General features: G+C 45.7%; 1 protein-coding gene across 1 annotated transcript in view; it reads right to left on the bottom strand.

Moving 5' to 3' along the window:
• ANTXR2 (ANTXR cell adhesion molecule 2) overlaps positions 1 to 12,568 on the bottom strand; it is a 77,096-nt gene that overhangs the window by 50,684 nt on the left and 13,844 nt on the right. The window contains exons 8-9 of the mRNA XM_071555287.1: positions 2,247 to 2,307; positions 1,218 to 1,313 (exon numbers count right to left, since the gene is read on the bottom strand). Of these exons, the coding sequence (XP_071411388.1) occupies positions 1,218 to 1,313; positions 2,247 to 2,307 (157 nt within the window). The remainder of the gene's footprint in view (positions 1 to 1,217; positions 1,314 to 2,246; positions 2,308 to 12,568) is intronic.

The following is a 12,568-nucleotide window of genomic DNA, read 5'->3' as shown; positions in this document are numbered from 1 at the left end:
ATTCCCCTCCCCTCGTGTGCTTCAGCACACGGTTTCCTGAAGCCAAGAAAAAACAAGCAGGCCAGAGCTGTAGCTGACAATTCTCACATCAGATGCTACTAAGTGTTTGTGAGCAATGGGAAACAGAGGTGACAATTGTAACGGAAACTGAAGGGGAATTTATACAAGCAGAACTGACTTGCACAGGCTGCTGGTATCCAGAACTACTGGGCTATCCTGCTATTCTGCTAAATTACTGTCGGTATTTAATAGACCAGAGAGACTGGCAGCCCATTCCACTTTATATGATGTCCAGGGTAAGGACAAAAGTGCACTGGAAACACAAGTTCAATTGGGTAGCAACTTAAGACAGGCTAATACAAAAATCAGACAGTAGGAAAGAAAAAAATCAGTTGGATTTTTTTCTCCAAGTCCAGTTTTGGTTGCTTTCCAGTCTGCCTGGCTTCTAAGGGATGCTGCTTAGAGATGGAAGTCAAATATACTTACCCTAAACATCCACTTCAGTTTCTGGATATTAAAAACAAATTCAGACAAAAGCTTACAGGGAAGTGCCTGTAAAAGGTGCCCTGGTCACTGACTGAAACCGAATTGCTTGGGGATGTGGCTGCAGTGAGCCCCACTGCTGGAGCAGAGTGCTGCTGGACACTGAACTGCTGCACTGTGGTGAAACACAGGGGAAAACACTCCTTGTGCTGACCTGGTCTTGTTCTTTGCTGTCGCAGGACGGAGGACTGACCCTGTGTCACCCAAGTGCACCCACACCCCTGAAAACCACAGCAGAGTGGCTCTACACCTGGCACACTGACCAGAATGGGCAGACACCTTCCAAGACAACAAGGTAAGTGCCTGTGGGAATTGCAATGAGGTGTTGTGTCCTGGGTGATTGTTTAGAAAGGGTCCTCAGTCAGTACACTGCAGCCATGGGTTCATTCATCAGCAAACATCTTCCTCCCTGACCATCAGGAGCCAACAGTTCTCACGGTGCTCATGCCCACAGCAGCTGGGCTGCCAATACCCCTCACAGCTAATGGCACCTGGGAGCAAACTCAAACCACTGAGCAGAGTGTGAAATAACTGTCCTCTTATTAATATAATCCTCAGAGCTTTCCTGTTCTCCTCAATACCTTTTTCTTTGATTTTTCATCAACTGAGGTCACGAGAAGCAAAACCCTTCACTGCAGAACTAAAGGCAGATCATTTCTAAGGTCAATACTTACGGATTGTAGTTCCATTCACTTGATAGGTACAGGTCACACCGTCAGTTCTGCCACCGAGGGTTAAGCCACTTCCTCTAAGAACAACTTGAAACTCCTCTGGAGAGAAAAGCAAACACCCCAAATCACCCACCTTCAGTGCACTGCAGTAAGTTACACCAGGGCAATTTCAATTTAGTCTGCAGTAAAGGAAGCAAGACATAGAAACACATCCAGCTTACCGAGATCTCCTTTTTACTGGGATCCCTGTACTGAATTTCCCTTAGGTCACACTAGGGAACATCAAGATTTTCCCAAATCTTTGTCACCGGCACAGCCCTATGAAACTGGAAGTGGATTCTGCCTAACAACAGAATTTGAGGCTCAGTTGCACGGTAACAGTTTCTCAGTGAATGAGAAATCTGGGACTTGGAACAAGAAGACTCCCCAAACCTGGATCAGGCTCACTTGAAGTACCTGATGAAGAAAACATTTCTTCTTAGTACTATTGCTCTGAAAGTTGCTTGAGGGCCACACTACCTGTGAGCTGTGCAGAGGAGTCAAAACAGTTAGTTTACCAGGGCCAGATGACCCATATTTTCACAAAAATATCCAAGTAATATTTTGCAGCTCCCTTATTTTGACTGGTCTCCAACTATGTGTGGATTGTGAATTCAGAAAGAGGACAAGCCCTTAAAATTTTGTGCAGCTCTTACAGTTCATCCATGTATTGCTCTTACTGCCCAAAAACACAGTCGCGTGCTTTACAGCTTGCACTCCACAGGCTTTGGGGCAGAGCAGGAGTCATGGGAGAGGGGCAGGTAAATGCCATCCAACTTCCCCACGATGTACCCAAGCTGTGGAAGCAGGCCCTGCGCAGACACCTCCTCTGAGAAGGGGTCAGCAGAGAAGGATCTGTCTTTCTTGAACTCCCTAAGGATTTTTGTAAGTTAGGGATGTTTTATTCTAGAGATGTTCAGTTTTCCTTTCGGTCAAGCAAGGAAGTCACAGTCCTATGATGACTGAATATCATTTTAAATTATAAAAACTTACCTCCCACACAGACACTGGATGGCTCCAAATACAAAATCTCAGTGCATGATTGCTTCAAAACCTATTGCAAAGGAGGAAACTAGTCAAAAATAGGTTTTGGAGTGCTACTTTAGTGAGTAATATTACTCTAAAACAATTGCTTGTCCCTAGAAGACACACATGCTCAGCCACAGGTTTGATTTTGCTAAGTCTGACTTTGCAGGACATTGCCTGGAGCACGCACAGCTCCTGCATGCCTGCAGAGCCAAGTCTAAGAGTTTCTAAGGCTTGGCTGAGTTTAAGCCTGGGACAGCCTTCAAAACATAATGATGTCCAGATCCCTAACCTAATTTTCCATGAACCCCAATCCTGATGTTTAAGCCAAAAATTAGTCACAAGGAGCCCGATCCAAAACCTAATCCAGTCCAAAGCAGTCTCCCAGCCCTCTGTGGGTGATGCCAAGTGCAGGTTATTCCGAGTGCTGGCACCCTGCCCCACACACACAGGGCTGCACTGCCTGCCATAGACAGGGGTGGCTCACTTAACCTGCCCTGGCATAAGTGGTATTTCTAGCACGTGTTGGTAAAGGCTCCACGGAATCGATTCAGGTCCCTGTAACCATGTGCACAGCAGCAAGTCCTGTTGCTTTCCCCCCCTCCTTGTGTTGGCCAGGGCTGTGCCTGCTGCTGAGCCGCCCTGACTGCTTGGGAATGTCCCTCCTGGTTCACTCAACTCTTTCTGCCTTTCTTTAAGTGCAACTCCCTTCACTCTGCCTGCAGTCTGTGCTAGTGAATTCTGCTGCTGCATATCCAGCCCCAGCAGAAACAATAATGTAGCCACTGCTCTGACAAAAAACATGCCAAGCTCCAAGAACAAGAATGGCCTCCCTCACAGAACACTTCCCAAATTTCCTCTCTCCCCACAGACTGTTGTGCACAAATTATATTTTTAGTGCTCTAAAACCCATTTGTAAGTAGTATTTAAGGAAAATGGAGACCTTGCAGGCTCACACATTTGGATGAGACACAGCAAAAGAGATCTTAGGAAAGAATGTAGCCTGGAGTTCAGTGCAAGCCAAGCAGTTTGTATTAGCTGAGGATCTCGCCTCGCTTCCAAAAAAGGCCCTTGGCTTTTTCACTCCTATTGCAGTGTGGAGAGAAGTTTCCCGTGGTTTCTTTGGGGGTTGGGCAATATTTTGTGCAAAGTAAAACAGAGCAGGAAAACAGCATTTTATTCCTTTGCTGTAACAGCAGATTTTATTTTTTCCCCTGAAGAGTCAGATGAACAGCCCAAGTGAAGCTGAGACCAGGGACAAGCTTTATGTGAAGCACAGATCCAGCAGCAAACACAGAATTCAGTAATTTTGGGTTTAGAGCATCTCTATACAGACAGGGAGAAACTTCCCAACTCCTGTCCTGGCCCCATTTGTCCAGTGCCTGATGAGGGGTCCCTGTTATGAACTGTGGGTCAGGGAGAGGGGAAGACCATGTGGGACAGGACCTGACTTCCCTGGAAAGCAGTAGTTCTCTACTTGTGCTGCATACCAGGGTGAATTTTCCAACACTGTGCAATTCCAAATGCAGTCCAAGTCAGGAAAGAACCTATTTGGACATGCTTAACTCCCTGTTGATTTAAGCATAAACTGGGAGGGGCAGATGGAACAACCCCAACAGAGATGAAAAATGGCCTAGATGAAATGATCAAAAACCATGAACAAAAGCAATTTTCACTATAGGGTTCAGGATACACTGATGTCCTGCATGAAATTCATTTTTATACACATAGATATGCTGCTCTTGACTAAAGCAGGAAAATACTGCATGTCAATACTGTTCCTGGAAATAATTGTTTTGACAGTAATTTCTCAAAAAACCTGCAAAACTACTAAAATTCAGGTTTCTAAGTTTAGCAGGTTTTTCCCATCCTTCAAAAAGCTTCTTGATAGTCCATGCTTTAAAAAATCTGAAGAATAATGGTATAGAAATCTGCCTTGTCCTCATAAGCTCTTCTCTTCAACAATCAAGTCAGCTGCAAAAGCAAAAATCAAACCTTGTAAAGGCCCAACAAGAATCAGGTGGAACCAATCACAAGCATAACGAGCTCTTTGCTTAACCCTTTATGCTTTGGGTTCTTTACAATATCCTCCATAAGCAACACTGAAACACTGTGCAGAGCTACATTTCCAGCAGTTAGACAGAAATCAGGACACTCTTTGCAGGGTTCAACTCATGGGTTGTACCAAGCACCAGCTGTGCATGGTTTGGCTCACGTGAATTCTGCTGGCACAATGGAAAACTGAAAATACTTTCCAAGGCAGCTTGTGCTTTCATGTGTAGAGAACAAGAACATATTTGCACATCTTGAAATAAGGTACAGGAACTTGAGGCCTTTCTTCATTTTCATTCAGTCTTTTCGATTTGTTTTCATCTTTCCCTTTCCATGCAAGCTCTTCCTTTCCAGCCAGCCCAGGGCACTCCAGCACTCCAACACAAAGCTCATTACTCTTGGGAAGAACTGATGTGAATGCATTTTACCCATTTCTCCCTGTGATTCATGCACATTATTTAATATGCCTTCATCCCCCTGCCCTTTATAATTTAAGACTAACTTTAAACTATCCTGATGTGGAAACCTGGGCTGCAAAGTCTGCAAGGTCAATGTGAACTCCACAAAAATCCGTACAATGCTTCCCCTTTCCCAGCACATGATAATCCAGGACACCACAAATTTGTTATTGAGAAACCTACTGCTCCTAAGTTGAAACAATCACTATATAAGGCCATCCTTGGGTACAATAGTTAAGCACTCTGTTGACATAAATTCAAATAAGACTATGAATTGCCTTAGTTTAACAGCAGGCAAGGAGAGATTCAGACAATTTATGTCATCCACTTTGATTCCCAGAGCACCACACCAAATATAGGACTTTGCTCCCAGGCTCACCAAAGGGTTTCCTCCCATTCCCTCCCACTCAGTGCTGGCTGGCACAGAGAGAATCAATTCCCCACAAACCACTGCAAAACAGAGCAGAAACCTGCAGCTTCAGAAATGGAGACCTGTGGAGAAACTACAGGGTCTTCTTCCCCTTCTGAGGCAGAATTGTGCTGTGCAGGACTGGTTGGCCTGGACCCAGAGCCTAATCAAAGTAAAGTGATCACAGCTGTGAGCCCCTTAGGAACTGTGAGGATGCTGGAACAAGAGGCAGTAGAGGTCTGCTCTTGAAGGCGGTTTCTTGAGCTTGAAGCAAATGAGACATGAAATCCAGGCCCCAAACATCCTCTCATTCAACACCACCACAATAGGCTGCTGAGGAAGTTATTCTGTAGCTCCCCATACACAGGAGCTGTTGAGCTCCCAACCAGCAAAATGGGCACACTTGCTGCTCTCCGAGTCTCACTGTCTGTCCATCACTTGTCTCCATTTCAGGCTATTTCAACAGCTTACAGGCAAGCACATGTAAATCTTCTCAAACCACTTGCAGGATGTTCTTTTATCAAGTATTTTTATTCACTTATCACAAGCTTTATAAGCTCTTCTGTTTGGCACCACTTTTCACTAGTGCATTTTTTTCATGACCAACCTGATTGTGAATGTACCTAATCCATGTCCATCCTCATGGATTTCTGTGCACTTCCCACTACAAGGTTCCCCAAGGCTCACACAAGTTCTCACCCACTTTCTAATGCAGTGCATTCCCATTTTTGGCACTCATAACACACTTCTTCCCATTAGAGCTATTTCACAGAAATGCCATCTGTTTCTGAACTGCAGGTGTCCAAACTGACCACAGACTCCAGTTTTGTCAGTTCTGAGCTGCAGAAACGCCCCACCAGCCCAAACTATGCCATTAGCACAGAAAGGGCAGATGTCCCTGCAACAAGCTGCAGAAAGGCAACCAAGTAACAGGCTGACTTCAGGCTCCCCAGGGGTTGTGGTCTTTGCAAACTCCACCTCTGTTTATGAATTTTGCCTTGACAGAGATCTTGTCCCTGCTTTATGCCAATATTTCCTCACATGGCACACGTGCCTTCTGGACCTCCCTTCCCAGACCTCTTGAACCTGTCACAGGTTCTGTGTAACTGGCTCTGCTCTGGGTCACTCCTCACCCTTGCTGCTGCCTCTCACAAGTTTTGGGTGCTTTAACAGCAAAGCAGCAGCTTCCTGAGTGTTTAGCCTGCCATGGCCTCAGAACATACTGTGAACAGAGCTGGACCAGGAGGCACAGTGTTACACACACAGGCTAAAACAACACCTTTCAGCACTCTAATGAAGGTTGTGCTCCCAGACACTGGGAGAGCAATGCACCAGTAACAAGCTGTGAGCACCCCAACCGCACAGTGACAATTAACAGAATACGCCAAGTGTCAATTTATCTTGCAGCACCACTCTGTTTTGCTTAGCCCCGTATGCAGGTCAAAAGTTTTGGCAGCAGGCAGCACCATAAATCATAACTTGCACAGCATCTGCTCCTGCCCAGCACTGCACACTGGGCTCAGCGTTTGGGGCAGGCTGTCAGTACAGCTGTGTTCTTTACTGAACCACCATAATGATTTTATGTCTGGAAAATGTTCTATGTTTCCTAGGCCAAAGGTCAGGATAACCAGGAACTGCTGGGAGTGAACAGCTTCTGACCCATTTTGGTCAGACTTTGCAGGCTAACGATTCTGAACAGCCAAGGATTCCCATCGTCACCAGCAGCCTTTACTCCCATGGTTTCACCCAAACACACACACACCTCTGTTCACATCAGCACTCCCTGGAAGCTGATCCCAAAACAGGCTGCTGTGATTTCCAGGGGAAGGCAGCATTGGTTCTCTGACAGAGGGCATTTACTGCAATGCAACAAATGTATCTGACTCACTATTTCCAGAATCAAATTTTTAAGAGGAAAAAACGTTCAGCTTTAAAAATAATCTTATTTGCTCTACTTGTAAATGGCAAGGCTTGTGCAAAACCTGCTGACAACACAACACAATTACCTTGAGTGTGGATGGTATCCAGTAGTTTTATCTCCTGCTTGGTGTGTGGAGCCTGCACCTTGAGCACTGGCCATGAATGTGCTGCCAGACAAAGTGTTCCATGTGCACAGATCAGAGATGACAGTGCAGCCCAGAAAGCCCCTTACATGGCAGCCTCACACCCAACTCCAGGCAGTGGCTTTTACTGTGGAGATTCCAACCTCCTTTTCTTTCTCCCTCCCAAACATGGGGCCCATAATTTTCTCTAGGGGTACTACAAACAGAACAGCTAGTGAGCAAAACTTGAACTGAGGCAAGGAGAGCTGTAAACTGGTAAACTGCAAATCTAAGCACAACTGGAGGACATGACACGAGGATGTGCTTTCCTTATATGCTGTGCCAAGCTCCTCTCTCAGGTAACCACAAACCCAGCTTTATCAGGATATGTATCTCAAGACAGAGTGATAAACATGATCGAGTACTTTTCACTGCTGAACATGGATATGCACTGTGATAAATGTACTGCAAGCAGCAGGCAGGAAGCGAAGGTGGTGTTTGAGGGGGCCCTGATAAGGTAAGAGCATTTAAATCCCCTTTGATATTCTTTGTCTCCTCTGGATCTGCGCACACAGACAAAGCCAAAGCCTAACCCTAATGCCTTTTTGAGCCTTGTGTCAGCTCCATGCAGAGCTCCTCAGGGAATGGGTGATGAAGGCAGGGTTCTGCTGGGTTAGCTGTGCCCAGCCCAGCTCACCCAGGTGCTCAGTTTAGTTCCTAAAGCTATTCTGCCTCATTCCTGATTGGTGCAATCAGGACTGGGCTCACCCCATGTTTCCATGTGGGTTTGTTTTTCTATGAGTCACTTAGAAGTACTAGTAACAGCCTGCTTCCTTTTTGTTTTTCCCCTAACTTGAAACCTTTTATTCCCTTTATTGCTGAGGCAGTAGAAAGGAAAGAGAAGAAAAGCAGGAGGTATTTAATAGATGTGATGGACTTGCTGGTTTTTTTGTAGAGAATGAAATGCTGACTGTCCAGAGTAGGATTTTTCATGCTGAATTCAGTGACCCTTATAGCACGTAAAGGGAACATGTGTGGAGTCATGGTGATGAAGAACTTAAGGTGTATTTAGGCTGGCATAGTTACAGGTTTCTTACACTTGTGAGCTGTTGGTTTTCTACTTGATTAGAACTTGTGTCCCTTAATACTGTGGCAGAGTTAGACTTTAAAGATAAAGACCTGGAGTGGATAGCAGGGGAAATGGATACAAGTAGAGCCCTTGATGTCAGTGATCACACTCATGTAATCTTAATCTTTGAGGCACAACCCACCTGAGGCTCTGGATTGGCCAGCTCCTCTATACAGCAACTGATGTTTGAACTCCCTGAAATGAATTACTTGTTTCCAAAGTGAAGCCTTCCATTCTTTCTAGTGTTGGTTCCACATCAAGCATCTCTGCTGTGTTCAAGCAAACCCTATTGTTTATTTCAGCAGTGCTGATTTGTGCAGAGAGCTACAAGGCAGCAAGACCACCTCATGCTAGACAGAACTCAATCGACTCAAGGTAACATGGAAAGAAACACAGGCTTTTTTTTTTGTTCTTGAAAACACCATTTTGGTGCTTGTCTCCAACAAAGAGAAGGAACTGCAGCAGTTAATATCTAACAGGCCCTACCTCCCTATGCTGCCAAACATCTGTGCTCGTAGCTGCACCTCGCTGCCAAGCCTGGCCTGCTCCCTTGGACAAAGGGGAAGGGGAAGGCTGCTATCCTGTCCCTTTTCTAAGAGAAAAATCCCGGAGCCATATGGTCTTGCATAAAATCACCACCCGAGAGAAGCCTGGCGCGGTGTTAGGTTAGTGAGAATATTCTAATTACACCAAAGCTGAGTGGTACCTCATTGGCAGTCGCTGAGGAAAGCAAATGGAGATGACAAAACCGTGGGTCATGAGCTGCGTATTTTAACAGCACTGGAACCTTTACCCCCAAATTACTAAAAACAACCCTAAACCCATTACTTACCGAGTAATGTAACCAAGAATCAAGAAAAACTGTTACTTTCCATAACAGGAAAATAGTTATTTGGGCTGTTTAGTTTTTTCCCATTAGTTAGAAAAATCTGGCTCAAAGCAACTTATCACTAATGCAACACTGGATGTTGTTTGGACCTGCGACTGCTTCCTTTGGAGCACGTTGTGCAGCAGCCCTTATGTAAGGGAGCTGCCAGGCGTGCAGGGAGGGCTGACAAGTTCCATCCCAATCACAGGGCACAGGCACGCTCACACTAACCGGGGCCGTGTCAGTGCCGGTGCTGGCTTATCAAGCTCACTGTGCTCCAGGAGAACATTATATGGTTTGTAATATGTCAGAGAATGTCAAAGTAAGGGCTGCACGGCAGTGAAGGGTAGAGTAGAAAGCATTCTATTCCAGGCCATTGATTCCTTTTAACAACTACATGCAGTAATTCCCAAAACTATCTCCTCGGTCTTCAATCACATGGAAAACATAGCACGGCGTTAGTTCTGAACCTTGCACCCGGTGCAGCTTGGAGATTAGACCGTCCAAGGGGATTAAAGAAGATGACTGATTAAATCAGAATAATTCTTTTAATGATAACTTGCTGCATTTCTCCTCGCCCACCCTCCCCCCTTAAATGTCTAATAGTTTGCTTCCTGGATTCCCAGCACATAAACTGAGCATATTTTCTTCCTACAGGAAATGATCCAATTAAGTTGATGTATAATTGATAATGAACCGTTTAAGCTGATTTTGGCCTTGAAAAATCTTAACCGTGTGCAGTCAGCTGGCTGACCCCTCATCCACAGCCGAGGGACAGCAGTTAAGGAAATGGGGAGCAGGCTCAGCACGCTGTGACCAAGGCAGTGTAGGGAGGCAGCTCAGCTCAGGGGAGTTGGGCAGGCTGGACAGAAGTAGGGACTACTTGAAAATTATGTAGTCTCTAATTACTGTTCCGTACCCAGCAATCTGGCCCCTGAGACATGAGTGGTTCAGAGAGCAGAACTTGGTGAGCTCCCATCTTAGGGATAAGGAATCAAGTGTTCTCCACTACCCAACCTTGGAGCTTCACCTGTGGCAGTGGGTAAGTTTTCTGTTTTCCATAAACACGAACTCTGCTACCTTACAGCAGGTACCCATGGGAGATGCTGCTGGACTCGTGCAAGTTCAATAACTCCCCATCCCCCAGTGCCAAAGCCAGGTCAGTTGGAGGAAGTGCTGCTGCCAGCACAGACAGAGCACAAGGCATTGCATTCGTGGTGAGAGGCTGAAGCGCATCTTTGGGAAGCCAACACAGTGAGTTTTACAAACCTAAAGGCTGAAATTGTTCCTCACACAAAACAGTTCTTGCCAACCTCAACAGAACTGACTCCTCCGTGCTAGACTTTGGTGTTGTCCTTTCTCAGGCACTACCTTGCTGTCCAACATACGTTGTGGGCTTCCCTCCCTGCTCACTTGGTGCTAGTGAGGCAAACAGGGACAGGTCTGCTTGTCACCAAGACTTGTGGGCATCCTGTGGACCCCTCTCCCTGCTGAGTGTCCCCACACTCTGGATGAGAAGTGACTCCACCAGGCACCGGGAGCTGCCACAAGCGGTTTGTGCGGCGGCTCCTTCGGGCCCCCCTGAGCTGGCTGTCACCAATCCCTGTAACTCCGAGGTAGGAATGCACTGCCATGGACAGTGACACAGGAACCATCCAGCTGACATGGAAGCCCCCAGGACAGTCAGTAGGTATCCTCCACTGGTGTCCAAATGGATCTGAATGCCAGAGGGATTTTGTTGACTGCTCTTTGCAAGAGAAGCAGACTTCACCCACTGTGCTTTAGGGGAGAGAATTTATACTTTTATAGCAGAGAATCTGTATTTTATAGCACTCTCTGCTTACACCCCTTTAGTCAGAGTCTGCCCCTGGGTAGGTGGCAAATATACTTTTTAAAGGACCCTGAGTGCATTTAATCCTTTGTTCAGTCTCACTGTTCTCAGTGCACTCCTTTGATGGGTCTAAGTAACTCCACATCAGCGTGGAAGTTTCTACCTGCAAACTTCTCCCCAGGTCGCCCCTTCAACAACAGATGGATCCTTAAGTATCCATATTTGCAACTTTTCCTGCACAAACTGACAGCTTTAGCTAAGGGTTAGGTTTTTTTCCCCAAGGGGCTCAGCCAACTTGGAGACAATTTAGCTTCTGTTTACAATATTCTGGGTGGTCCAACTGCTCAGTTCGTGTCATTTCATCAATTTTGGAGTTTTTTGTCCTTTCTTTTTTAAGGTTCAGTTTCCCAGGTGAAACGAACAAAAAAACTGAGCACCTGCAAAATGAACAACCAGAGAGAGCTTAGCAATTCTATTTGTAGTCCTACCCAGGTAGACCTCTTTTAAGAAACTTATAAACCTTCCTGGACAGAGTTCTTAAGAAATTGTGGCAACAAAACATAAAGGAACTCTAGGCTGACCTTTTTTTGAACTGATTACTTCCTCTATAGTTCTGCATGTATTAGTTCCTGTTGTCTTATCTGTTAAGTTTTCGTGGGGTTTCCTAAGTACGAAATATATTTTAACTTTCTCTATTAAGTGCTGTCAACTCACTTTAGCATAAAAATGTGTTTGTCTACTCAGAGCTGTCACACACTCTAACGTTACTGAAGTGAGTTCCTTTAACCTAACTTTTAAAAGCATGAGCCTTGTCCAATTCTGCCTGCAGAGACAACCAGACAACTTTCACTCACAAATCAGCAGGACTTGTGTTTAATTGAGGGTTTCCTTCTCTTATCTAGCACTGAACTGCGCACGGTGACAAACTGTGCCCTCCCCAAGCCTCGCCGTGCGCGCTGCCCTGGGTCTCTCACGAGGCCACGCTCCGTGTGATTACCAGCCAAACCCCATCACTAACAGCTCTCAGAGCACACTAAGTTGCCTTCAGCGTTTTGCTTTTAAGCTCCAGAGTTTTGCTTAGATTTATTCACCCTGACAATGCTGTTTAGTTATGACTTTGTAAAGTTGGGTATTAGCAATGCTGGCAGAGCGGGAAACTTGACAAAGCAGCCCCCTCTTCAGGGGTCTGAGCAGAGCCTTGGAATTGGTAGTTGATGCTGTTCAGCAGGAACATAGTGTGGTGGTGCTTAAACCCTTCCCACTTCCCTGGGGTTTTATTTGAACTTAAGCTCAAAACTCAGTGTGAGCTCTCCAGCATCTAAGGCAGAGTTACTCTAAATGCTCATCTCTACTATCTTCAGAGTTAATCCCTGGCCACGACTAAACCTATTCTGTGTATCTGCACAGAGAAAAAAATTCTAATAGGTGCTTAGACTGCAAGCAATTGCAAGAGGAGCTACTACCAGACACTCTATGATAAAGCTCATCACTTTACCATCA

Source organism: Pithys albifrons, chromosome 5 (genome assembly GCF_047495875.1).
Source record: "Pithys albifrons albifrons isolate INPA30051 chromosome 5, PitAlb_v1, whole genome shotgun sequence".
NCBI classification, from domain to species: domain Eukaryota; kingdom Metazoa; phylum Chordata; class Aves; order Passeriformes; family Thamnophilidae; genus Pithys; species Pithys albifrons.
This window is presented reverse-complemented; position numbering and strand designations above follow the sequence as displayed.